This window comes from Mytilus californianus, unplaced genomic scaffold (assembly GCF_021869535.1).
Source record: "Mytilus californianus isolate M0D057914Y unplaced genomic scaffold, xbMytCali1.0.p SCAF_5, whole genome shotgun sequence".
NCBI lineage: Eukaryota > Metazoa > Mollusca > Bivalvia > Mytilida > Mytilidae > Mytilus > Mytilus californianus.
The window spans coordinates 37,330,317-37,358,237 of record NW_026262701.1 but is presented as its reverse complement, the minus strand read 5'-3'; the positions used below and the strand labels follow the sequence as shown (position 1 = coordinate 37,358,237).

The 27,921-nt window shown below is 32.2% G+C and overlaps 1 protein-coding gene across 1 annotated transcript; it reads right to left on the bottom strand.

Moving 5' to 3' along the window:
* Positions 1–43: 43 nt before the first annotated feature.
* On the bottom strand, positions 44–27,292 carry LOC127701836 (protein SSXT-like). Its single transcript, XM_052205809.1, has 7 exons — positions 27,148–27,292; positions 16,130–16,206; positions 15,718–15,799; positions 14,269–14,374; positions 8,785–8,985; positions 5,093–5,476; positions 44–4,454 (listed from the first exon to the last, which is right to left on the bottom strand). Exons 1-7 carry the CDS (start codon positions 27,211–27,213, stop codon positions 3,844–3,846), a joined length of 1,527 nt encoding a protein of 508 aa, XP_052061769.1. The 5' UTR covers positions 27,214–27,292; the 3' UTR covers positions 44–3,843.
* Positions 27,293–27,921: the final 629 nt, after the last annotated feature.

Sequence of the window (27,921 nt, the reverse complement as noted above, 5' to 3'; positions counted from 1 at the left end):
CCCCCACAATTTCTTTCCCCCCCCCCCCTTTTTTTTCCCCCAAAAAATTCTTTCCCTCAATATATGGTCATAATCTCAATTCAAATTTCCAATGGAATTTGCAACCATAATTACCCATTTAAATTTACCATAGTGCTAACTTAATCAATTTTATAATAGAATTTAAAATATAGTGTCAAATCTTTCATATGGATTTTTTTGTAAAAAAAAAGATGCAACATTTGCAGATATTTTTACTGGTCTTCCTTTATAAATATGCATTTCTTTAAACATAATTTAAAAGCAGTGTAAGGGAAGTAACCAAAACGTTGTATTTGGATTACCTCCCTTACACTGTTTTAAATTATCTTAATTGTTCATTAACCATTACTTTAAAAGCAGTGTAAGGGAGATAATTTCAATGATGTATTTGATTTATCTCCCTTACACTGCTTTAAATTATGTTTTGTACTAAAGTATTTGTCCATTAACCAGGACAACCTTGTTTTCCCCCCTTTTTTGCCCCTAATTCTTAAACGGTTTGAGCCATAACCCCCCAAAGCAAATCCTAACCATCCCTTTGTGGTATGGAAACTTGTAGTATAATTTCAGAGAGATCCATACACCGTTCCACAGTTATTGTCTGGAAACTAAAAAATGCTTATTTTTGGCCCCTAATTCCTTAACTGTTAGTACCATAACCCCCAAAATCAATCCCCACCTTCCTTTTGTGGTATTGAACCTTATGGTAAAATTTCACAGAGATCCATTCACTTAAACTAAAGTTAGAGTGCGAAAACCAATGTGTCTTCGGACGACGACGCCGGACGACGACGACGACAACGCCAACGTCATACCAATATACGACCACAAAAATTTTTTTGCGGTCGTATAAAAACCATAACCAATTACACAATACTGTCTACTAAGTCCATGCCATTCAGATTTTTTCCTTGAGCAATAAGTTAAGATAACAAATATTTGGTAGTCTTGGCTACAACTGAAAAAATCTTGCCATTATTGTCACATAAATCAAATCTTAATATAAGACAAATCTATGCAAATTATACCTACAAGTTTATGTGATTATCACCCGCTAACTTTTTTGAAATAGGATTGTATCAAAAGATGGGTTTTACAAAAATTGCTACCGTGGTGCATTAAGATAATTTTCCAGGTAATTTTTAAAGTAAAAAAGTAACAAGTAACAAACGTGCACGACTATTGACTCTCAAAAGTCTTCATACACTGAGAGATGGCAGAAAAGGACAGCTGTCAATTTAACTAAGAAGCTTGAATTATTTTCTTTTTACAAAACTACAAACATATTATTAAAGATGTACATTTTGTAACAAACATTTAAATTATATACAATTAATATCAACAACTCATTAAACAGATCAAAATTATCAATGAGATCAATATGACCTGTATCAAATCTAACACAATATCAACAAAGGATAACTTAGAAAGCAAATCATTTTCAGATACAAGATTTATCATCTTTCAACACTTTTTAAAAGAAAAACTACTGATCAATAAAAAACAAACTCCATACACATTAAACAAAGACTAACATTGTTCTTATCATAATCATATGTTACTTTTTACATCATGGTAGTTTAATATATTTCATTAAGTTTCTGTATTTAGGGCTGCTCCATTAAACTGTATATGGGACCAAATGTAGGTGCTTTGTAAATTCATCTTTGTGGGTGTCAAGTACAATATGGAACAGTGTAAATATAAGTGAAATTCTAAATTTACCTCTATAGGTGGTTACCCCATTTTAAAAGTGCCCTATCCTGGGTACCATGTATGTTTTATGGAACAGGCAAAATAGACAACCCAGTATACAATACATATATGAAAAGGTAGGGGTACTGAAGGTCTCAGCTAAATGGCTCTGATTCTAATGAAACAAAGAGACAGAAGACATAATCATAATGCTGGACTTTTTTTATTAACTACATATTTGTTGAGTTTGGTAGAATTAATATTTAAAAAAACTTGTTATTCCAATGGTTACTTATTGTGCACCCCAATTGGATGACTTGTTTTTAACTGATGAAATGACAAACTGACCAGAAAACATAATGCCCCCTTCTATCAGCAGTGAGGCATAAAATAAGTCCTCTTCATGTTTCAATTCATTCTAGAAACTTGTGCTGACAATAATCCATTTAAAGTAATAAATGCATTAAAAATCAATAATTTACATGTACATCAAAATGATAATTTCACAGTTCTTTGATTTTTTGGCATGTTTTAAATTCGTTGTAATATGATAAATTAGCTTTAAAGATGAACAAAGAAAACATTTTACATATTACAACCTTGAAGATTTTCATAACATTAAAAATACTGAAACTGTTTCTTAAAACAAGTTAATAATATCAATCAGCTCAAAAAAGACATTTTCAGACATCTCTTTATCATACTTAAAATAACAGAATTTAAATAATAACTGGTTCCTAGGTTTGACTCTACTCATGAGCCAAATAAGCCATGGCTAAGTCAAACTAAAATATTTGAAAACTGGAACATGTGGAATCTGCTTCTTCTCTGTTGAGCATGTGAACACAGCATTTAGTTTTGTGTAAAACAAGGTCCATATTCATAATCAATCTGGAAACTGTCTTTTGGTGGAGAATATTACAACAGGAGCTAGTATGAAAATCTGGCTCAATTAAGTGTAAAACAAGGTCCATATTGATAATAAATTAACATTTTCTTCTCCTGAATGTGTTTGAATGATTACATACTATGAAGGACAATCAATCACAAATAATTTCTAATAAACAGAAATCCTATTTACTTGGAAAGGTATAAAATACAAAAGTATTAGGTAAAAAAAGTTGAACTTGCATAAAAAAAATAAAATATTTTTTTTTAGATACAATTTGCCTTTCTTTTCGAAAGTTTAAGCTGGTATAGGAAGTAGAGATAACAAGTAAAGGCACTCAAATTATATTACAAGAATAATCAAGACATTGAAAACACATAAAAGCTATTTACTTTTAAGGTATTTAACAAAATGCCTAAAAATTCATGAATTTTAATTCATACTGCTTAAAAATGATCTCATCTCTTAGTCCTATTCACATTTAAATGGAAAAGGCCTGAATTTTAAACTCGTATCTAAAAGCTATCAGACCGTTCTATTAACTGAAAACCTCAACTATCATATTCTCTTCATGTTCTTCTTTATAAATTATAACTACTATTCAGTGCAATGTGAAGGTCAAAATCCACTGTATATAAGGAAATGTCATGTGATCTTTCTAATACATAATCATTTGACAGTATTAATTGGTATCCATAGTTTAATAATATTACAACCATAGACATTTTTAAACCTTTTTGGACCTTAGTTTCCTAGTCAACATCTTGAATGTAATACATTATGCATATTATGGGGTTTGTAAAATATTCTCTTCACAGGAAAAAAATTAATTAAAAAAAATTCTCTACTACTTATTGACTGTTGAATTTTCATATCCATTTCCAATGTCAGAATATATTCTTTAAACAAAACTCAGCTCTCGAATAAAACAAAAAGGTGTTCAGACATTCCCAAAGCCTGAAGGTAGGCCTAAAACTAAGATAAAACAAATGCATAATGATGACATCTTTTGCAACAAAATTGACTGATGAATTTAGGACCCATTACTAATATAGTTTCATGTACTTAACATTATCTCTGAAGCAGGATAGCGAATACAAGATGCTTACTTTGAAAGGGGTTTAAATTTTTTTCCTAAGGTTATGTCACAAAATCCCTCTCCTCTGTCCTGCTTTTGAGTAATCAATTCTGAATTAAGTGGAAACTGATCATTACTTTCCAATGATAGATCCATATATCTAAAACTGATTTTGATTGAAAGGAAAACTAGGCTGACTACCCATCTGACCTTGTCCTTGATTCATTGGACCTTGAGGCATCTGACCTCCCATTTGAGGATGTCCTAGTGGAGGCATTTGATTTCCTATTTGTCCTTGAGGCATCTGATTTCCCATTTGACTTTGTGACATCGGATTGTCCATCTGACTAGGATTAGGACCTCCCATTTGACTGGGACCCTGCATTGGAGGTCCAGATGGTCCTTGTCCAGACATCTGATTCGGCATCAGGTTTGCCTGTCCTGCCATGTTACTCTGAGAACCCATCTGACTTCCTGTTGGACCCATTGACCCCTGACTAGGCATTTTCTGTGGGGCAGATCCACTCATCATACTTTGATTCTGCATCTGCCCTCCCATTGACGCCTGACTTTGTGGTATCTGACCTGGTGCTCTATTATACATGGCAAACCGTGGATCCTGTCCCTGGTGCCCACTGTACTGTTGATTAGGCATGTTAGGAGTTTGATTGTAACCTTGACCTTGTTGAAAATTCTGTTGCCCGCCTTGAGGAAAAGATCCCTGTTGATTTCCAAACTGGTTACCTTGGTAACCTTGTTGACCATACTGACCTACAAAGCATTCAACAAAATAATGATATTTCACTCCCTGTAACACATTGTAACATTAGAAAGTTCAAGTTTAATTCATATCAGATGAAAATTAAACAGACAAGCATGACAAGTGATTATATTCCAATTGAAAATTTCCTTAAAACACCTAAATCTGAGAAGTGTGGACTAAACAGGGAATATACATATACTATAGGATGCCAATTTTGTATTTTGCAAAATTAGTAATAATCAGATAATTGATTGGCACTGATTTTTAGAACTTATACAAGACATTTCTGGTATAAACTTAAGATGTACATTTCATAATAATCTGGCAAGACACAACAATGCTTCCAAAAGCAGACGTACAAAATATGAGTTTCAATGTCCCCTGCACCATGTTGCGGCAGGGGAAAACAAACCAGATGTTTTTTGCATTATAATAAAAAAAAAAACACCTTGAATATACAGTAATGAAGAAACAACCTCATTATTTATTAAAAAAAAAAACAAAAAAATATTGTCTATAAACATGATAAATGTGTGTAATATGCATCCCCATAATACCTACTATATATCTTGGTAAAAAGTGTGTACTAGACACGACCAAATACAGTAACAATATTTAAGTTTTACATTTCTCTTATTCATACTACCTTGAGATGGTCCTCTCCTATAGCCAGATGGCATCGGCATTGATGATCTTTGACCTTGACTCATTGTTGGTCCCCCTTGTGAGCTACTAGGACCAGGCATCATTTGACCTTGTGACATCATTGGCTGTTGTTGTGGTATCATAGGCTGTTGCTGTGACATCATTGGCTGTTGTGACATCATAGGCTGTTGTTGTGACATCATAGGCTGTTGTTGTGACATCATGGGTTGTTGCTGCGACATCATGGGTTGTTGCTGTGACATTATGGGCTGTTGCTGTTGCGGCATCATTTGTTGTGATTGAGACATCATTGGCTGCTGCTGGTTACTAAAGTTACCTTGTTGCATTCCATATGGCTGATTACCCATTCCAGACTGAGACTGGTCTAAAATTGCATAAGATAATGTTAGAGAAAACACATGTATATTTGCCAACCAAATTTGTTCTAATATATATAAATGTTTTTTGGTTATTTGTATTGTAGGGTTGCTGTCTCAATGACATATTCTATACCAAAAGGTATTGTTAAAATTTTAACTGCAAGGAGTTAATAGGGCTTGATAAGGGATTCTTAGGGTTGTCAAATCAGAAAATCACTGTGGACACAGAACCCCAAAAGGCATTAGGTATAAAGTGTCTTGATCTTCTACCCCCTGAAATTAAAAGCTTTATTCAAATAGTTTAGGCTGGTACCATCAGCGCCATATTGTAAATTCATGTTTTTAGTTTAAAATTTTGTCATCATCATATACTTGATTGTTATTGTAGACACAAAGGAGTAAGTTCACAAAGGGTTAAAATTGGCCCTAAGAATTTGATGGGCCTGTTTTTTTAATCAGGCCAAAATACTACAAATTTCACAAAGAAATAGTTGTGATATAACTATTAACATGATTAATACAAAATAACTTCTTTTGGCACATCACATTAAAAATGATGATGAAATGAACCCTCAAGTATGCATTATTTGTGTTGTAACGTCAGTTTTGGTCAAATTTTCAATAATTCTTAACTGTTTAAACATAATTTAGTTTGGCTGCCACCCCTGATCCAGAAAGTGTTTGTGTCTAGGGATTCACTATAATCATTGGCAACTTTTGGCTACAGAACATTTTGGATCCTAGGTTGCGGCCATGGGTTTCCTGAAGCTTTTATATCCAAAACATGCACAAAATCGTTGTTTTTTGACAATTTATCCAAAATGTGCTGACTTTGAAGCCTAAAATGTACTTTTATGAAGAGACTTTTTAAACTTAGTAGTAATGGTTTTGAAACAGATCCATTTAAGAACTAAATTATGGCCATTTTGAAATCTTAAGATAAAGGTTGAATTTTAAAGGCAGTATTTGGCCTAAAGTGAACCTTGTCCTTTGATGTGAACATAATAATTATCAGGGTTGGCAAAAACCTGAGTTTTATGAGTATTGCCCAACCCAGTGGGAAAAACTGAGACAACCAAGGTTTTATTTGGTTATACCAGGTTATACTGGGTAATATGAAATACTGACCTGAATCTTAAAGAGTATAAATAAGACATACATTTGTAGTAAGTTCACTTGTTTGAGACTCTAATTTTACATTTGCAAAGTGTATAAATCTGAGAAAGTATTGGTCCTGCAACTCTAAGACATACATGAAGACACATACTGACATAGACAAATGTGAAAAGCTTTATCAATAAGATATATAAACATAATCGTCCCTAAAATCTATTGAATTGCCATGCTGTCTAAATTGGTCAAACTGTAACAACATGAAGCCAAGTAATAGATTTTTTAAAAATTTATTAACTAGTATTACTATTAAGAATATTAAAGCAATTAATTACATGTGATTTCTTTTAAAGAATTGGGAGTTAATGGTTAATCTTTGAATGTTTCTGTTAAATTTATTCACTTTTATCATATTCATAGACTCAGGACAATTTAAAGCTTCGCATACATGTAGTGTATTGACACCTGTCTATCATTGCAGACAAGTTCTTTTGGTTACTTTTGGCATTGGGTTGCAATGTTGTCTCATTGACATATTTAGCCAACATCTTCTTTTTATTCATAAAAGATTCAATGATTGCTTGTTATTTGCTTAAAATACAATGCATATCCTAAAGTTGTAAAAGATACCACAAAAGTGCACACCCTGCAATGCCTCACTTGCTTTACTTATCATGATTGAATTTATGTTGAAAGTGTGTAATTTGAAGGTTTTACTATAAGTTTCAAGTACAATCAACATTATCAATGATCAATGTAAATGAGGTCAAGGTAGGTTAGATGAATCCTGCCAAACAGACATGCACACTTTACAATCATTTCATACACCAAATATAGTCGACCGATTGCTTATAGTATTTGATGAACAGAAAAAAACATGAAAATTTAACATTGACCAATGAACCATTAAAATGAGGTCAAGTTCAGATGAATCCTGCCAGACGAACATATACACCTTTCAATTGTTCTATACACCATTATATAGTTGACCTATTGATCATAGTATCTGAGATACAGACTTGACCATGAAAACTTAACCTTGATCACTGATTAAAGAAATGAGGTCCAGGTCAGGTGAACCCTGTCTGACAGACATTTAGACCTTGCAAGGAATCCATATACGAAATATAGTTATTCTATTACTCATAATAAGCTTTAAACAAATGTTTTACACTGTCCCCAGATTGTAATCCCTATGTATCGCATTCTGCAACTTTGTCACAGGCGAAACTAATGATACATTTATATTTTTACTCTTAGGTATAGGAATGACTCCTGCTTCTAAAAATATTCATTTATTTAATTATCTCTTAATACTCATAAAAATCTACTTTTAAATCTTATATTTATATATTTTTAAGCTAAAAAAAGCACATCATTAATTTAATTCTGAATGATGTTAAATCAAAATATGATACTGCTTATACTACATGGATTCACTTATTTCCGTTTTACCAATTTTAGTGGATTGGAGTAAACTTGCATTTTCATCATGTTCATGGATATTTGATTTTGAGGTTTTAAAAATTAATGCACACATTCCTATAGCATGTATAGAAAATTTGTAACTTGATGGATTTTGTCATCATCATATACTTGATTGTTATTGTAGACACAAATTTGATGTGAACATAATAATCATTAGGGTTGGCAAAAACCAGAGTTTTATGAGTATTGCCAGCATAGTGGGAAATACTGGAAAAATCAAAATATGATACTGCTTATACTGTACAATGTAGATTCTTTTGTTTCCGTGGTTACCAATTTATTCAGATTGAGGTAAACTTCTCATATATTTGATTTTTTAGGTTTTAAAAATTAATACATACATTCCTATTGAAAATTTGTAATTTGATGAATATTTAAATTCGTAGAACCTCTGTAACCACGAAAATCCAAGAAAAATTGGTATTCAATGATTAATAATGAATGAATCTACAGTACATGTTATAACAGGTAAATTTTGATGTGCAGCATATATCTCTATGCATAACATTCAGAAATCAATCCTTGCATCCATTGTATAAATGAGACCTAAAGACGTACTTTCATATAGAGGCTGACTTTTACACAATATGAAACACACAGTGTGTTTAATAGTAAACAGAAAAAACATAGACTTATTAAAATGTGGACATGTTAAAAGTTATTTACTTTAAGTTGTCAAACATCAGTCTACCAAAAATAATATAAAACTTACTATAGACAGCCTGTGGAGGCATAGATTGTGCCATGGATCCACCTTGTGGTGCCATTTGTTGTGGCATTGGTCCCCCTTGTTGCTGACTTGGCATTGGTCTTGACTGGTACCCTCCAGATCCAGGCATGTTAGGAGCACTGCTTCCTTGTTGCTGGTAACTACCTTGTTGAGCTGGTATCTGACTCCCACCTGCGGTGTCCCCTTGCAATATAAAGAAGTTGTATTTAAGAGTTAAAATCCTTATCATCAGACAAATTTACTCATTTCAATTTACAAAGTATCTAATAATCTATACAATGTACAGTAAAAATGTATGCATACCTTCTTCAGCAGTAAAAGTACTAGAATCAGACTACACGAAATACGTCGGACCGTCGGACAAATCTGGTGAATAATGGATCGGTCTGGTAAAATTTTGTTGAATTCCGGTCCGAATGTCCGGTGTTGTTTTTTTCGTGGATTTTTTTAAAAACCCTACATTTTTCCCAATATTGGGAGCAAAATTCCCAAACGATCTCAAAATTCATTCTCATCTTTATTATTCATGACAGCGATGTTTATTTTGTTCAACCGCTAGCTTTATGCCGAAAATTGCATACACGTAATGTGTAAATCCGAATAAAAACATATCTGACTGACAAAAACAACAATGGGTGCAATCAACAGTTTTTTTCTATGACGTCATATTTTAAGGGACCATGCCTAAGTTACCCTTAGTGGTGGAATGGTTAATAAAGATACTTGTATAAAACTAGATATTACTGGAATCAGAATTTTCTCTAGTTTATATTGAAATAAAAATATACTGTACTTTTAATATAGTAAAAAAGTTCTATCCAGAGAAAATGGGGGAAAAGTTGCCTAATCTGAACATAAAAAACCTGAAATCAGGTCATGTGCATACCCATGTAAACATGATACAGGCACATTTCCCATAATCAAAACTGTATGAAATTCATAGGTTTTTACCTGGCCTTTAATAAAAATCTTGTTTCAGGGTACGGTTTCCTGCTTCGAAAAGAGCTACAGTGGCTGCAAATAAGTTTTCAATTTTCACTGCCAAAAAAACAGGATGTTTACAGTGTTGTCTCCCCTCAAAACATGAATATTTAATCTAATTTTTAAAATTATTTTAATCATTCAACCTGTTTAATTTGAAAGCTAATTAACTAATTTTTACAATCGAATACAAAAAACATGATACTTTTTCACCAATTATATGAATAAAAAGGGATTTCCCTCCATGGTTATTTTTAGTCGGGGAATAACCCCTAGTTTTTTATACGAAACTGTTTATAGCACCCTTAAGCAAAACTTTGTATGCGATATATAAAAAATTCTCTACTTTTCTGAATCTGTACATTATATCGATTAAAATGATGTCTTACTTTAAGGATTGCGACCATCGATAGTGAAACTACGGCTCATTTTTTATGTCGCATAGTATTGGCATATTGGCCAGTGGCAAATAGTTAAACTGGCATATTCCAAACATTTCCTGTATCACATTTTCATCAGTTATACAAAGAAAAAAAATCATAAAATTGGGTTTCTATTGAATAAATAGAATAAAAACTATGAAATAAACATAAATAAAGTTACTTTAAACAGATTTTGTCCCTAGTATTATATGAACTAAGGTGTAGCTGAGTTGAGAAAAATATTGAAATAGTGTATTTCTTAGGAACGGCACTTGTAGCTATTTGACTATAAAAAGTACCAAATATATAATATAATGAATAAAAATGTATGTTACACTGATCAGTAGTAAAGGTCAAAGTAGAAAAAATCTACACTTTTCATGTGCAACTTTTGGTTCCAAATATATGAGAGAATGAATAAAAATATTATGACGTCGCAAAAAGATGAAAAAACTTCAAAATTTGCACACAGTCTGGTTTTCTTATATCTGGTTGCTATGTACAAATCTGTAATATTTGCATTAAATATACCAAACTGATGCTTTTAAATTAATGTATGCATGCCATATGATATTTTTCAGAATTGTTTTACTCCATTCAGTAACACATTTCTATGCTAAAACCTCACTATATTATATGTTTGACCCTTTAAGCAAAACTTTGTATGTGATATATAAAAAATTCTCTACTTTTCTGAATCTGTACATTATATCGATTAAAATGATGTCTTACTTTAAGGATTGCGACCATCGATAGTGAAACTACGGCTCATTTTTTATGTCGCATAGTATTGGCATATTGGCCAGTGGCAAATAGTTAAACTGGCATATTCCAAACATTTCCTGTATCACATTTTCATCAGTTATACAAAGAAAAAAAATCATAAAATTGGGTTTCTATTGAATAAATAGAATAAAAACTATGAAATAAACATAAATAAAGTTACTTTAAACAGATTTTGTCCCTAGTATTATATGAACTAAGGTGTAGCTGAGTTGAGAAAAATATTGAAATAGTGTATTTCTTAGGAACGGCACTTGTAGCTATTTGACTATAAAAAGTACCAAATATATAATATAATGAATAAAAATGTATGTTACACTGATCAGTAGTAAAGGTCAAAGTAGAAAAAATCTACACTTTTCATGTGCAACTTTTGGTTCCAAATATATGAGAGAGTGAATAAAAATATTATGACGTCGCAAAAAGATGAAAAAACTTCAAAATTTGCACACAGTCTGGTTTTCTTATATCTGGTTGCTATGTACAAATCTGTAATATTTGCATTAAATATACCAAACTGATGCTTTTAAATTAATGTATGCATGCCATATGATATTTTTCAGAATTGTTTTACTCCATTCAGTAACACATTTCTATGCTAAAACCTCACTATATTATATGTTTGACCCTTTAAGGGTGCAATCAACAGTTTTTTTCTATGACGTCATATTTTAAGGGACCATGCCTAAGTTACCCTTAGTGGTGGAATGGTTAATAAAGATACTTGTATAAAACTAGATATTACTGGAATCAGAATTTTCTCTAGTTTATATTGAAATAAAAATATACTGTACTTTTAATATAGTAAAAAAGTTCTATCCAGAGAAAATGGGGGAAAAGTTGCCTAATCTGAACATAAAAAACCTGAAATCAGGTCATGTGCATACCCATGTAAACATGATACAGGCACATTTCCCATAATCAAAACTGTATGAAATTCATAGGTTTTTACCTGGCCTTTAATAAAAATCTTGTTTCAGGGTACGGTTTCCTGCTTCGAAAAGAGCTACAGTGGCTGCAAATAAGTTTTCAATTTTCACTGCCAAAAAAACAGGATGTTTACAGTGTTGTCTCCCCTCAAAACATGAATATTTAATCTAATTTTTAAAATTATTTTAATCATTCAACCTGTTTAATTTGAAAGCTAATTAACTAATTTTTACAATCGAATACAAAAAACATGATACTTTTTCACCAATTATATGAATAAAAAGGGATTTCCCTCCATGGTTATTTTTAGTCGGGGAATAACCCCTAGTTTTTTATACGAAACTGTTTATAGCACCCAATGGCATCCATCAACCGGAAATATAAACAATACCGGATCAGATTCCGGGAACGGATAAGGTCAATTTCCGGGTTTGCCGATCAAATACAATAGAAACATAAAAAAAAAATCCAAGCAGGTTCACAAAATACAGCTATGAAATATAAACACTAGAATTGAAAACCAAAAGATATATGAAAATGAAAGAAGATACAGGAAATATTTTATACAAAAACTCAAAATTATTTTTAGTTCACAAATAATTTTCATGTCAAAATCCAATAAAATGTGACATTAATTTTCTTTATCAGTGAAATGCATTCAAGCAATTGAGCACAACTTTCATCAAAATATACACTCTTGTCACGTGATTTTGTTTTTGTGCATTTTGGACAGGGAGTAGGGCACAACAAGTCATAAGATTGTTGTATTTTGTCGGATAATATACAATTAGATGTAAACAAAATTGGTCTGGTAAAATTTCATTCGGTCTGGTAAAGCTAGGTTGTTTACCAGACCGAATGTCCTGTAAAAATAAAATTCATTCGTGTAGTCTGCTAGAATGTTGCAATATTTTGTGTTTAGGCTAATTGTAATATGAGTAATGTTTAGGAAAATGTGTCAATTTGTATGACATAAAAAACTACAAAACTTCTCGACATTATCCTGTGCAGTAAAACATCTGTGTGTTGTCACTTTGATTATGGGACTGTCTTAGCATTTGACAAGGAAAGTAACATTTTAGATCAACTAATACAATTGTTACCAAATCACTTCATATTGGCATTTATTTGTATGCTTAGATCATATTACTGTGCCTATTTATATGTGGTGGCATCTTAATTGGCATATTACCAGATGTTTTCATTCAACATAGTTATAGGCTGTTTTCATAAAAAAAATTGTGGCATGTTCAGGTCCATACTGTTGCAAAATTTTACAAAATGTCAGGATTGACACCTGATTAGGAGGAAAACTACTTGCGTATGGTCGTGATGGTACCATGGTGCTATGTACCAAGGTGCTATGTACCAAGGTGTCTCAATGCCCCCGGGGTCAATTTCTCATCAGAGCAACAGTCAAAATATTTCAATTTATATATTTTTTCTTCTATTCAAAACAAACATTCAGCTGGAATCTACGTTGATCTCAAATCCTTAAACTTTAATTTGAAAAACCAATATTTGCATAATATTTTATATTCTTAACAGCTATGCATAGGGATTTTTTGGTTTAAATTTGGAACTTTTGGTGTATTCTTCCTACCCAGATCTGGAATTTGTGTTTTTGCAACATATGCCATAGTGCCTAATTACCTAATCTGAATAAAATACTGTTGTTTCTATGGTATGTTAGGGTTTTATGTTATTACCCAAGATATGGCATATGTTTAGGTATATCACAAGGAGGTCTCATCTATGTAGGTGGCTATTTATGAATGTGGCATGTTTCAGTTTAATGTTGTTACTTCAGAAGTGGCAGTAGATACTGTGCTTTTTGTTTTCAAAGTTATTACCTATGATGTGGAAACTGATTTCTGACATTGCCAGGTGGCAACACCTGAGTAGTCAAATGTTGTTGCTGTGCTACATTTTGTTTTCTATGTCATTACTTATGATAGGCACATTGCCAGGTCTTCACATCTGAACCTAGGCTGCTGTTGCTGTGCTTTTTGATTTATAAGTTATTACTTATGATGTGGCAACTGATTTTGCACATTGCCATGTGGCTACATCTGAATACTAGGCTGCTATTAATGTGCTACGCTTTAATTTCTATTTTATAACTTATAATGCATTTGGAAGATTGCAGTTGTGTTCTAGGCTGTTACTTGAGATGTGGCACCTGATTTGGCATATTGCCAGGTGGCCATATCTGCTGCTACTGTGCTATGTTTGATTTGTATCTAATTATGTATGATGTGGCATCTGATTTGGCATATTGCCAGGTAGCCTCATCTAAGTACTAGACTTTTGTGACTGTTCTATATTTGCTTTGTATGATATAACTTACGATGTGGTATCTGATTTGGCATATTGCCAGGTGGCCTCATCTGAGTACTAGGCTGCTGTGACTGTGGCATGTTTGGATCATGATACTGCTGCTGTTGTCCTGGGGGCTGAAAAAAATTGACTTAAGAATATAAAAACAAACAAAAAAATAAACATCAATCAAAATAAACTGTTTGAAATTTTGATAGCAACTGCAAATGTTGATATTAAAATGGCAATACATTGTACTTTAACATTTAAACTATGCAAAACAATGAGAGTCAATGAATCATGACTTGAGGTTCAGGCCCAAATAGAAATGAGATATATTCTAATGCTCAGTCTTCGAATTTAGCCACAAGTCCGACGGTCCTGGCCAGTAAAATCGGCCGCGGACTTGTCAAATTTGTTGTTCAAAAGTCCGACTGGGCTTGTAGATTTTTCGGTAGTTGGTACGCTCTTTGCGTCTTTGGTAATTAGTGATACCAATAAATCGGTTTCTATTTTGCGCTTTTTCACATGAATTAAACGTATTGCGATTAATACTGTATCGAGACATTGTATGAAATGACAGATCATTGGTTTCCTTCCCCCTAACTTATATTCCCAAAATATTTCTTTGGCAATGTACTGGCGGAGCTCGTCCGGGGAAGCCGTTTTAGCCCCCCGCCGATGAAAATGTAAGGAAGAGAAAGTACGACGCTACATGGTCGCGTCAGTTCCTTTCCAGTTGGTTAGAAGGAAGTCCTTGGTTGATGTATGAGTTGAAAAACAAAATGTTCTGTTCATGGTGCACAGAACATAAAATGGATTCACAGTTTGTGACCCCAGGTAGTGACAACTTTAAACTGGATACTATTAAAATTCACGAGAAGAATAAGAGTCACAAATTTATTGCTCTAAATATGAGAAGCCTGCAGCTGAACCATCAGAGGCTAAAAAATGTTACAGCATTCTACTTCTAGAGAATAAAATTATTATAACAGCTACTTTTTACTTTTTTCTCCAATTGTCAATGTTATTCCTATTAAATTTATCTTCAAAACATGACACTCAAAGCTCTCAGAATGCAGGATTTTGCATCTAATTTTTCAAAATTTTTCTGGGGGGGGCATGCCCCCAGAACCCTCCTAGCTGGTTCGCAGCGCTTCGCGCTGCTCAGCGGTGATAATATTTTGTGTGGTCTTGTAGAATTTTCTGGGGACTTGTAAAAATTTATGAACCACAAGTCCTACTGACTTGTAGGTTAAAAAGTTAAGTGTGAAGACTGAATGCTAATACAAATGTATACCAAATATCATTGGGTTACTATGTGTTGTTCTCCTCTAACTGACATAATCTCAACTTTAACATGATTGTAAACTATGCAAAAACTTTTCATCTAAATCTGACATGTAAAAAATGTTCTGACAAGACTGACTCAACTTTTAAATAAACCAGGTCTTATCTAGTACCTTAGTCATATACTTACAGGGAGAAGAGCTTGCAAGTTTTGGTTGGAATCAGCCAGAGTAGCAAGGTAAACCAGATTTCTATGTAACATCTGCTGATACCTAGAACAATTGACATACATTTTACATATATTTATCATACATACATTAATATTGTATTGGAAGCACTTAATCAAGGAAACAAAAATGAGAGATTCAGAAAGCTATTGTTTGTTTGTTCTTAAGGGTTTCATCATTATTTCTATACATCTGAAGTTCTGAACAATCTTATGTCTGTCAGTTTATCAAAAACTGATTTTTTTGTCACTGCATGAAGTAAACATCAAACTCTGGCAAGTAACAATATATATATTCTTTTAGAAATTTTATTGTCAGGAGTTAAAAGTTTATTGAACAAGAATTAACTGAACAATTAAGATATTGTTTACTTACTGCATGCATTCTGATGCCTTTCCTTTATTCTGGTAATCTGTGATAGCTTGTATCAACTGGTTATTTTCATCAAGCATCTACATAAAAAAAAATGGACTAACTTACTATAAAATGACAACATGGAACACAGCAGGGACATGTACAGTTATTTCAATTTACATGTACATTGTAAAAAATGTATGAATCATACTCATAAACCATTAACAAATACAGGATCTGGCCTTTCAGTTTATAAAAATCTACTGAGTACCACAAAATTTGTGCTCGAAACATGAGTTCCAGTATTTTGATTGGTTGATTTCTGAGTCTGAGTATGATAATCGTTCAAAAAATTTTAATGAATGTAAGGCCAGACGTTGTTATTTCTTATCTAAAAATCTTGGATGTTTCCCAGACCTGCCAACTCGCACGATTTAGGGGGATTTTCCCCATGAGAGGTGTTGACATGAACTTTAAAATTCTTTATTATATTATAAACTGAACACCTCAAAACAGACATTAAAATGAGTTAAAACATGTAAAAGGGTATTTATCACATATATACTCATTCAAACAATACAGTAGTAGATTAAAAACACTTAGTACAATATAAGAGGAGCATCATGTCCTCTTGCAATTAAAATCCCAACATGGAGATTTTGAAAAGTTGACAGGTATCATTTCCAGATAAATTTTAATACCAGACATTATCATGATTAGAGTCAATGTTTTTTTTTCAAAGAAAACAATGTCAGACTGCTGATATATAAAGCAAAGGAACTTTATGAAGAAGAAAAATACAACACATCAATAAAAAGTAAGCATCTGATGTTGAATGATCGTAATTCTTAAATTTATTGAGTGAGTTTTATAATTACCAAAAAATATACAAATTCCAAAAAGCTGATTTAAATAACATTGCATGCTTTTTATAACCAAGTAATTTAAGGTATATAAGCATGATAAGTATGAAATTTTACCTGAAGCAGAAGAAAAACACAAATGTTTGAACAATTTATCCTTTTTGTTCTCACAAAACTATGTTAGTGCTATTTCATTCCATCCATTGAAATGACCATTACATATATATGTTATACATTCCTTTTGTTAATCAAGTTTCATTATAAAAAGTGAATTCTAATTAAGGTTTGAATATTACAATGGGAAAGGATAATTTTGTAAGGTCAGACAATACTTGGTCATGTTTTAGGAACATTTAAAACCCTCAGCTACACCTTTGGCTTTTAATCTTCATAAAACATGACCAAGTATTGTCTAACCTATACTACTCATGATCAGTGGACAGTGTCAAATGTAATTCAGGTGTTTATTTTACCATCTTCTGTAGTGATGAAAACACATACCCATCAAAATCTTAAAATAGATTTTGTTTTTCTGAAACACAAAATGCATTTAGCTTTTATCATGTTTATATATCTATTGGATGTTAGGCCTGAAAACTTTTACAGCTTCATAGGTTTGTCTGTCATTTATTGTGTGGCACTGGCTACAATTATGTTGAAAAAATAACAATCACGAAAAATTATTGTTACATTAAGACTAATTGCAGGAATGCAAGGTCAGGTCATGAACTGATTGATTATGGACATAACAATGATATTTGTGTCTACGGTGACATTGCTTTTCCATGTATGCTGGGAATACATGTATCAAAATAGAACTTGAAAACCCTTTTATTCAACATTAATTCAATAATACAATCATGACAATATTGCATACACTGTATAGTTTATTAACAATGGCAACTTCTGCACATTCAGCTTGTGTTTTTTGTGCATGTTTTAGACCTACACATTTTTTGGTAGAACCACTCAAGGCAGCCATCACAAACATCCAACCATTGAACTATATTCTTCACCTTTGGCACTTCTACATTATATATAGTCATGATAGTATTATCAATTTATCTTAAAGAATATTAAAACATGTGAATTAATACTTAAAAACTATTTAAGCATATATGGGAGAATTGAGCAACAAAAACCAAAGACTTAAACATTTAATAAATCTAACAATAATAAATGTACATGTAATTGTAGACACAAGTAGCATTGTTATGTTAATAATTAATCAGTTCCTGACCCTACCTACATTAAGCACTACAGAATTTAGGTCATGGAAAAATAAATGTTGGTTTCCATTAATATGAGAAAACTATTATTGTATTAAGGCCAGGCAGACAGGAAAATCTTTTTCTTTTAATTTTTTGTGAAAAATCAGTGTAGAACTACAGAGAATATTGCACTTAACTTTTGTTTTACATTCTATATTGTGGTATAAGCTATGTGAAACTAAAGGGATGGTAATTGAACAATGTTGACACACTTTTAAGAGGTTATAAGACTATTTTAAAAAGCATCATCGAAAAATTGTCATTAGAGACCAAAGCAACACTTTTTTTTATCTTCAACAAAAAAAAGAATTGACCCAGACAATAAAAACAGACCAGGCAGGGTAGGGGTAAACAAACAATCATTATTGCATGGCCTTAGCAGTGTTCTCCCCAGGGCCTTTAAGCATCATGGTAATGTGATGCTATAATCTTATTTGTGATGCTATCTGAATTGGTTTTCTTATAGATTATGTTATGGATGTGATGCTATAATATTTGGAAACAAGATGGTATTTTAAATTTCCCTGTTTACCAGGATGCTAAATGAAATATCTGGGGAGAACAGTGCTTAGTCTTACATGTAAATGTAACTATAATTTTTTGGTATTGTTACTTTTCAACGTAATCATTGCCAATGCCATGTTGTGATGAACCATAAAATGATAAATGACCAATATAATGTTATAACAATGTCAGATGTAAGAAGCAGGGCTTCCAAAATTATTTTTAGCCAGCCGGACATTTTAAATATTATCCCGATTTTAATCCCTTAAGACTAAATAAATAAAAGGCAATTATGGTAATCAGTTGCCGAGTTGGCCATCCCAATGATTGACATAAAAAAAATAAAATGCTCCGCAGGGCGCAGCTTGATACGACCGCAGAGGTCGAACCCTGAACAGTTGGGGCAAGTATGGACACAACATTCAAGCTTGATACAGCTCTGAATTTGGATTGTGATTAAATATTTGACACAGCATTATTATTAATAAGGTTTCTGACACAGAATGAATGTGGTCTAAGAACTTAAAAATTTTAAATTGGACATTCACCTATTATGGTCCAATATCCAAAATCTAAATACATGGTTAGATTCAGCATATCAAAGAACCCCAAGAATTCAATTTTTGATGAAATCAAACAAAGTTTAATTTTGGACCCTTTTGACCTCAATGTGGACAAAGTTGATAACGGGGCCCAAAAATCAAAATACATGGTTAGATTCAGCATATCAAAGAACCCCATATATTCAATTTTTGTTGAAATCAAACAAAGTTTAAATTTGGACCCTGATTTGGACCAACTTGAAAACTGGGCCCATAATCAAAAATCTAAATACATGTTTAGATTCAGCATATCAAAGAACCCTAAGAATTCAATTTTTGTCAAACTAAGTTTAATTTTGGACCCTTTGGACCTTAATGTAGACCAATTTGAAAACGGAAACAAAAATTAAGAATCTAAATACACAGTTAGAATCGGCATATGAAAGAACCCCAATAATTCAATTTTTGATGAAATCAAACAAACTTTAATTTTGGACCCTTTGGACCTCAATGTGGACCAATTTAAAAACGGGGCCCAAAAACTTAATACATGGTTAGATTCAGCATATTAAAGAACCCCAAGACTTCAAGAATAAAACCCCATTGAAATTGGTCAAGAAATAAGCAATTTATACGAAGTATCTTCTTTTGCACAATACTGTGCAATTGAATATTTCTTGCTATTGCGCAATACTGTACAGTTGACAATTTCTTGCTATTGCGCAATATTGTGCTATTGGATATTTCTTGCTATTGCACAATACTGTGCAATTGAAGATTTCTTGCTATTGCGCAATACTGTGCAATTGAAGATTTCTTGCTATTGTGCAATACTGTGCAATTGAAAATTTCTTGCTATTGCACAATACTTATTATATAATAATTTACACATCCTGTTTGGTGTTTATCTCCTACCATATCATTATTATTTGCTTTTAAATATAAATCAGAAATAACCAACTTAAAATGGAAAATTTTGAAAGAAAAAAAAAAAGGAAAAAAAGAAAGAAAAAAAAAATCCCCCCCCAAATTTTTTGAACCCCCTTATGATTCATCACCCCCAAACTCAATCCCAGCCTTCCCTTTGTGGTATGGTACCTTGCAGTACAATTTCAGAGAGATCCATACATTTGAACACAATTAAGTTATTGTCTGGAAACTAGAAAAATGCTTATTTTTGGCCCCTTATTCCTAAACTTCCTCAAATTTGGAGGCAATTACCCCCAAAATCAATCCCAGCATTCCCTTTGTGATATGGAACCTTGTGATACAATGTCAGAGAGATCCATACACTTACACACAAGTTATTGTCATGAAACTAGAAAAATGCTTGTTATTTGCCCCTTTTTGGCCCCTAATTCCTAAAATTTGGAGGCAATTACCCCCAAAATCAATCCCAGCATTCCCTTTGTAATATGGAACCTTGTGGTACAATGTCAGAGAGATCCATACACTTACACACAAGTTATGTCTGGAAGTTACAAAAATGCTTATTTTTGGCCCCTAATTCCTTAACTGTGGGTACCATAACCCCCAAAATCAATCCCCACCTTCCTTTTGTGGTATTGAACCTGATGGTAAAATTTCATTGAGATCCATTCACTTAAACTAAAGTTAGAGTGCGAAAACTAATGTGTCTTTGGACGACGACGACAACGACGACGCCAACGTCATACCGTTATACGACCGCAAAAATTTGCATAAAACTTTGGTGAATTGTTTGTATCTATTGACGTGAGCTCCCTTTTGTTTTTTATAAATTTTAGATTTTACGTTTCCGAGTTATGGGGTTTTATTCATTAAAAAAAGGGGGATTTTCCAGTTTTCGGACAATAACTCAAGAATGCTTTCACCAACTTGCAAGAAATTGTGGTGAATTGTTTATATCTATTGACATGAGCTCCCTTTCAATTTTTATGTATTTTAGATTTTATGTTTCCGAGTTACAGGGTTTTATTCATAAAAAAAGGGGGATTTTCCAGTTTTCGAACAAAAAATCAAAAATGCTTTCAGCAGTTAGTATGAAACTTTGGTTAATTGTTTATATCTATTGATGTAAGCTCCGTTTAGAATTTTATAAATTTTACATTTTACATTTCTGAGTTATGGGGTTTTATTCATTAAAAAAGGGGGGATTTTTCAGTTTTCAGACAATAACTCAAAAATGCTGACAGCAATTCTCATGAAACTTTGGTGAATTGTTTATATCTATCAGGGATGGGGTAATCGTAATCTGTAATCATAATCGATTGTAATTGATTACATTTTTTCAAGTAATCGACAGTAATCTGTAATCAACAACATTTTCGATTACATGTAATCGTAATTTAATCGATTACAGCAAAAATTATGATGTAATCATCGATTACTTTTCGGTTACATTTCGATTACTTTAGTAATATAGTTTGAAATAAAACCTATGAAAATAGACAACTGCATGTATTCATCAGTTTAAAGTACTGATAAAATAAAATGCATCAATATTACTTGAGAGTTTATCAAATACCTTATTTAGATCTGTTGTCTCAAGCTGCATTATGATAAACCAGATCTCCTAGGCTAACAAATTTTACTTTATTTCCAGCTTTTGAAATAAATGACTTCCAATGCTTGTCAATAATTTGAGATATTTTTTATTAAACACAAAAATGTTAAAAATAAGAAAATAGATTCAAAATAGGGAAAACATAAATGTACTTGTAGTCCTAAGTTTAGTTCTGTACTATACTAAAGAAGAATGGTTTTATATATGTAATAACATTTTTTAAAGCTTAATTTTCAATTATATTTAGAACTTTAGCTAAGAGTAGATAAACTGTGGATTCGTCATTGTGTTATGACATCAAAATTAGGAAAGAATACAAAACATTTTTACAATGAACCAATGCATTGAAATTTTTGTTCAGTAATAGATACATGTATCCCATTGTGTCACTAAAATGTAAATTGTTTATGATTTTGAAAAGAGAACAAAGAATTCTCAAAAACCTTCTTGTTGTTATAATTACTAATCAGATGATCAAAGACCTCTAATCAATGAGATACAGACTATGTTTTGATTTCAATTATGTTTAATTAAATGAGAGATTTAATACATGTTGTTGCCCTAAGCTTATAAATTGTTCTCCATTGGCAATTTTATAACCTGTAATGGTGTGTTCCCATTTCACCTTAGCTGTGAATTCCAGGTAAAAAAGGTAAAAAAAATACTAAGGCGAGATGGGAATTGAACTAAGACGAAATGTGAATTTAGATAAAAATGTTAAATAAACAAATTAAACCTCTGTGTTTTTTTAACAATTTAAACAACATGTAATTAGGGATTTTTTTCTCTTTAAATATTATTTTTATATTAATTTAATAAAAGTGACCATGAAAAATCTACAACAAAAACATATCAGTAGGAAAGTTGTTTCTCTTGAAATATTGTTTGTTTCATTTAATAAAAGTTGAAATTTATGAATTTTATGCAATTAGAAAAATCTAAATAATTCAATTATCCTTAACATTTTGCAACACAAAAAGTTTAAAAGAACAGAAAAACATGTTTTCCCACAGACTTGTTTACATATATAACTGAAACTTTAATAAAAAAAAAAAAAAACTAGATGTGTGGGAATGATACCAAAATCTGAAGGAGTTTAGAAAAAAAGTCTGTATAATGGTTTGTTGCGGAATGACGGAATGACGGACAAGGGTAAAACTATATGGCACTGACAACTTTGTTGCGGGGCCATACAAAACTGTTGCTTTTTGCAATTGCCCAAGTACTAATGCACATTTCATTTATGAGGAATTAAACATATGAATGAAAGGAACGAATGTCATCTCTAATTACAAACAACAACAAAGACTGTATTTACAAAATATATCATATGTTAAAAAGTTTAAAAAAAAAAAAAAATATGAGCAACTATAAAAAGACTTATTCTAAAAGTGGGACAATTGAGAAGACACAAAAAAAACATCTTCTCTTAAAAAGTAATGCATGGCATATTTTGACATTAAAATCATAACAAATATCAAATAATTGCAATAAAAACAAAAAATAACTTAATTACATTGTTTACACAAGCTCCCATTTTGCCTTAGTTAATTCTTTTTTACCTGAAAATTTGTACTAAGGCCAATTGGGATTTATTTAATATAATGATTTTGACAGCTAAGGCGAAATGAGAATAAGCTCCTGTAATTAGGTGGATTATCCAAACAAAAGGATAAATTCATTCATGTAACTATAAACTATAAATTTCCATCTTTTAAAATAAGTTAAAAAACTAACTCTTCTTCTTTTTTATATATTTTTTTTTCATAGGAAACCTCTCATACTTATTAAATTCAAATATATCATCCTGTTATATAAGAGTAAATATCAAAATTAAGTCAGTATGACAGCAAAAATTTGCAAACTATGGACAAAATGACCTACAATATAAGGAAGCATTTGATACAATTGTCGATTTCATTTCAAGAATGTTCTCATATATAGATATAAGAAGATGTGGTATGAGTGCCAATGAGACAACTCTCAATCCAAGTCAAAATTTATAAAAGTAAACCATTATAAGTCATCGCTCACTCAAGAATATTTAAATAGTTTAGTTCCCCTCTAAGAGTGTCTATCTAGAAAACGATTTGAAAACATTTGACAACAATGCTTAAAAAGCTGTTTTTGTAAAGTTCCAAATTACCACTCTATATAAGTTGTGTTTAAACTTTCTTCAATATAAGTAATTGATAATAATCGAAAAGTAATGTAATTACTTTTGATAAAGTAATCGATTGGAATCGATTACATACAAAATTCAGAGTAATCGATTAATAATCGATTGCACAAAAATCCTTCATGTAATCGATTATTAATCGATTACATTTGTCAGTAATCGTGCCCATCCCTGATATCTATTGATGTAAGCTCCCTTTACATTTTCATAAATTTCTAATATGACATTGAGAATTTATTGAACTTTATTTGTTTATAGTCTGACAACAGATTTACTAAGTATTGCACAACAGCACAGTGTATTGCACAACAGCAAGAAATCTGTAATTGAATATAAATTCAATTCATATAACCAATTTCAAGTTCTTTGACTACATTTATTCAGAAACCTATAATATGTCAAATATTTAATACAATCCAAATTCAGACCTGTATCAAGCTTGAATATTGTGTCCATTTTTGCCCCAACTGTTCAGGGTTGGACCTCTGCGGGCGTATCCAGCTGCGCTCAGCGAAGCAGTTTATTATATCTAAACTGGATGTTATCTTGACAATGGTAAAACATGGACCAGAGACGGATACGTAAATTCCGTGTACGTTTGCAAAGCATGAATGAGTGCAAGTAGCTCTTTCTACGTTATTTCTTCAAGAAAATATTCGAAATAAACGTGAGATAAAGGTATCAATGACAATTTAAGCATTTTTTGAAGAAATTAGGATGCATAATTAAATTTCACACCTGCGCACACATGTACTAGTTCAAACAGAGACATGTCTCTGGTTCAAACAACGTGGTTATGGCGATTTTTCATTTTCACCTTTTTAATTTTTTCATCAAATCATATTTGTAAACGTTTTTCTGATAATTTAAATCTTTTTAACTAAATTAATTAGATGCAAACCGCTGAAATGTAAGAAAATAACTTTAAATAGACCGATCAATGTCCGGTTCAAAATAGTTTACCTGTCACCTGAACAGGTAAATTTCAGCTGTTCGACAACTAATTAGCCTTGATTAAAATGAGAAGGTATTAAAGTAGGAGTTGTTTTGATAGTACTTAATGATCATGTCACTTTTATGACCGGAAATGTGTGGCTGTTAAAGGCAAAAGGTTGGGTCAAAAAGATCTCGAATTATGTTAAAATGACCGTCTCTTAAGCCTTGAAAACTAAAAAGTAGTGTTTCATGCTTTGCCCAGCCGGACTTTTACCAGACATTATACAAATGTCCGGAATATATGACCGTTTTGGAAGCATTGGTAAGAAGTGCTGTCAGAATTTCTACAAAATTGAAATGGCAAAGTAGATGGACAATCAGTGAAACAGGAAGACAACTTTTCAATCTAGTACCAATTGTTGGGAAGGATGTACAACTTGACACACCAAACCCCCAAATAGGAAGAATATTGTCAGAACTGAGAACAGGTTACAGCAGATTACATAAATACCAAAACCAAATAGGCCAATCCCTCACGCCATATTGTGAACATAGTTGCCAACTGACATGATATTCGCATGTAATACACGCTTTTTCAACGGTTTACACGCGAGGATTTTGTCACATGGCGTGTACACGCTTTTCACCAATTTACATGCAATTACACGTTTTTTCGTTGTTTTGATTTTTTGGTCGTTAGTGATATCGCGATTCTCAGGTTTTTCATTATTAGACGATAAATACCAAAATTTCTAAATAATTGTTTGGTCGCCATTGTTTATTTTTCTATATGGACGAACAGCAAAAAGCACTTAAGGTAAGTAGTTTGTGATTAGTTTTTTATGATTTTATGACTTTCTTTCTTTCAAATTCACGTAGGGGAAATGTCCACAGAGAGAGGTCACTTTCAGGACCTGTACCGTTGTCTAAAGAGCCGATTGTTAAGTGAAAACGATGTGTACGTATAAGATTCAAGATTTATAAATTATATTTGGGAGTTCCAGTTTAAATGATCACGGGACGAGTAACGCATTGTGCACCCTATGTTGCAATCATAACAATACATGTAAGAGAAGAACTACAATGTAGCTATTTGATTAAGCATTTAACGTGTTTAATGGTAATCAAATAATAAAATATTTTTCTTTTTCAGTTTCAAATCTAGCCAACAGATTTCCACAGGCCATAGGGGATGGAAATATCACAGAACTGTTGGATCAGTTCTCATAGTACCAGCTGTTTTCTGATGAACTACATTGTACCTAGTTTTGACCAGGCAATAGCAACATATATAGTTTGTTGGGAGCAATGGCAGAGATAATAGATGACATTTTAGATGGCAAAAAAACGTTATGACACTCTTTCAAAGCTTGATAAAGCTATTTTAGTTCAGCCAAACTGGCAGTTGTTTTGAATTTGTACCTAGTGGTGTTGCTTTAAAAGCAGCAAAACAGACCACTGTTGAATACAATAAAAGTTTATAGTAGAATATTGTTTTTTATATTAACAAATTTGTATAATGTAAAGTTATGAATATTGAACATATTAAAAAGTCTGCATCTACATCGCACATTTTCACTCGCTTTTTGACATGTCATGACATGATTTCTCATTGTTAGAGGTTGGCAAGTATGATTGTGTATGTTGCGAAGAAGAAACAACAGAACATTTCTTACTATGACTGCCCAAGAAACCAACAGGAAAGAGAAGACATGCTTAGACATATGGAAATAATGAACATCCCATAAAATCAATATTGTCACCACCAAAGAGAGAAGCATACAAAGCAACAGCTCAAATTGTAAGAGAATATTTAGCAAGATCAAGGAAATTCAAGAACTGGCAAGCCCTGAATCCCAATGTTGCGCCTAAACAAATTTTCTAAGGTACCGTAAGCAATCTCCTTGATCAACGATGTACCATAAGAGGAAACAAAATAGTACAGAGGGACAAGTTGTGTCAAATTTGACCTTAATATCATTATCTAAATGCAAATTCAGTCTTCAAATGATATAAATACATTTTTGGCCACCTTAAATCAACTTAACCAAGTATGGCTGAAACAACTGTGGCCAAAAATGTCTTGCCGATAGTTAAAAGTTTTAAATCAATATACATCTAGACTAAAACTAGGGTGAATGTGAAACAATGGAAGGATTTTTTTGTGAGTTTTTGAATTTCAAGACAGTCACGGCTTACCTTTTGAATTTGTGCTTGGTTGGGTTGTCCTTTCTTCTGCTGAGGCTGAACAAATGCTAGTGACATGATAACTATACCAAAAAGAGAGTTCAGGTAGCTTTGTCAATTTTTTTCCTTAAATTTTTAACCGCGTCAAACTGGTCCGCAGTTAATAGAGATAAAATTGTATTTTTAAGGAAGCCAAGACGGGATTTATTTCCGTAATTTTTTTCACAAGAAACTGGACTTCCAACCCGGGACTTCCAATAATAGTGAGAGGCAGTAGGAGGGGGTGTCATCCCGAATTCCCAAAAAAAAAGTATTCTTTCCCGAACACCGATGAATTAATCATTTATTCCCGAGTCGCGATGAGTGTAAATCCCGAATTCTCGCGAAATAAAGGCCCGACCCGAATTCCCGGAAAAATAAAGGCCAAATCCAGACGTCCCTTCCGTCCCTCAATAATAATAATAATAATAATAATAATAATAATAATAATAATAATAATAAAACCGCAATACGGTAGCATCCGTTTAGGCAGCAACCCTTTATCAAGGAAATCATGATAGGAAACGCAAACTCTGGAATATCGTTTCAACTTGGAGATATATATCCATTATGCAGGCGTTGCTGGAATGTTGCTACATTTAGAAATATTTATTCAAGATAAAAGGCATGAATTTGACAGACACAATAAACATCATGAATAGGATTTCACAGTTACATACACTAAAATGATTTACAGTTATGATCACTAAAAAGTTATAATTCAAAAAATAAAATTATGGAAATGGT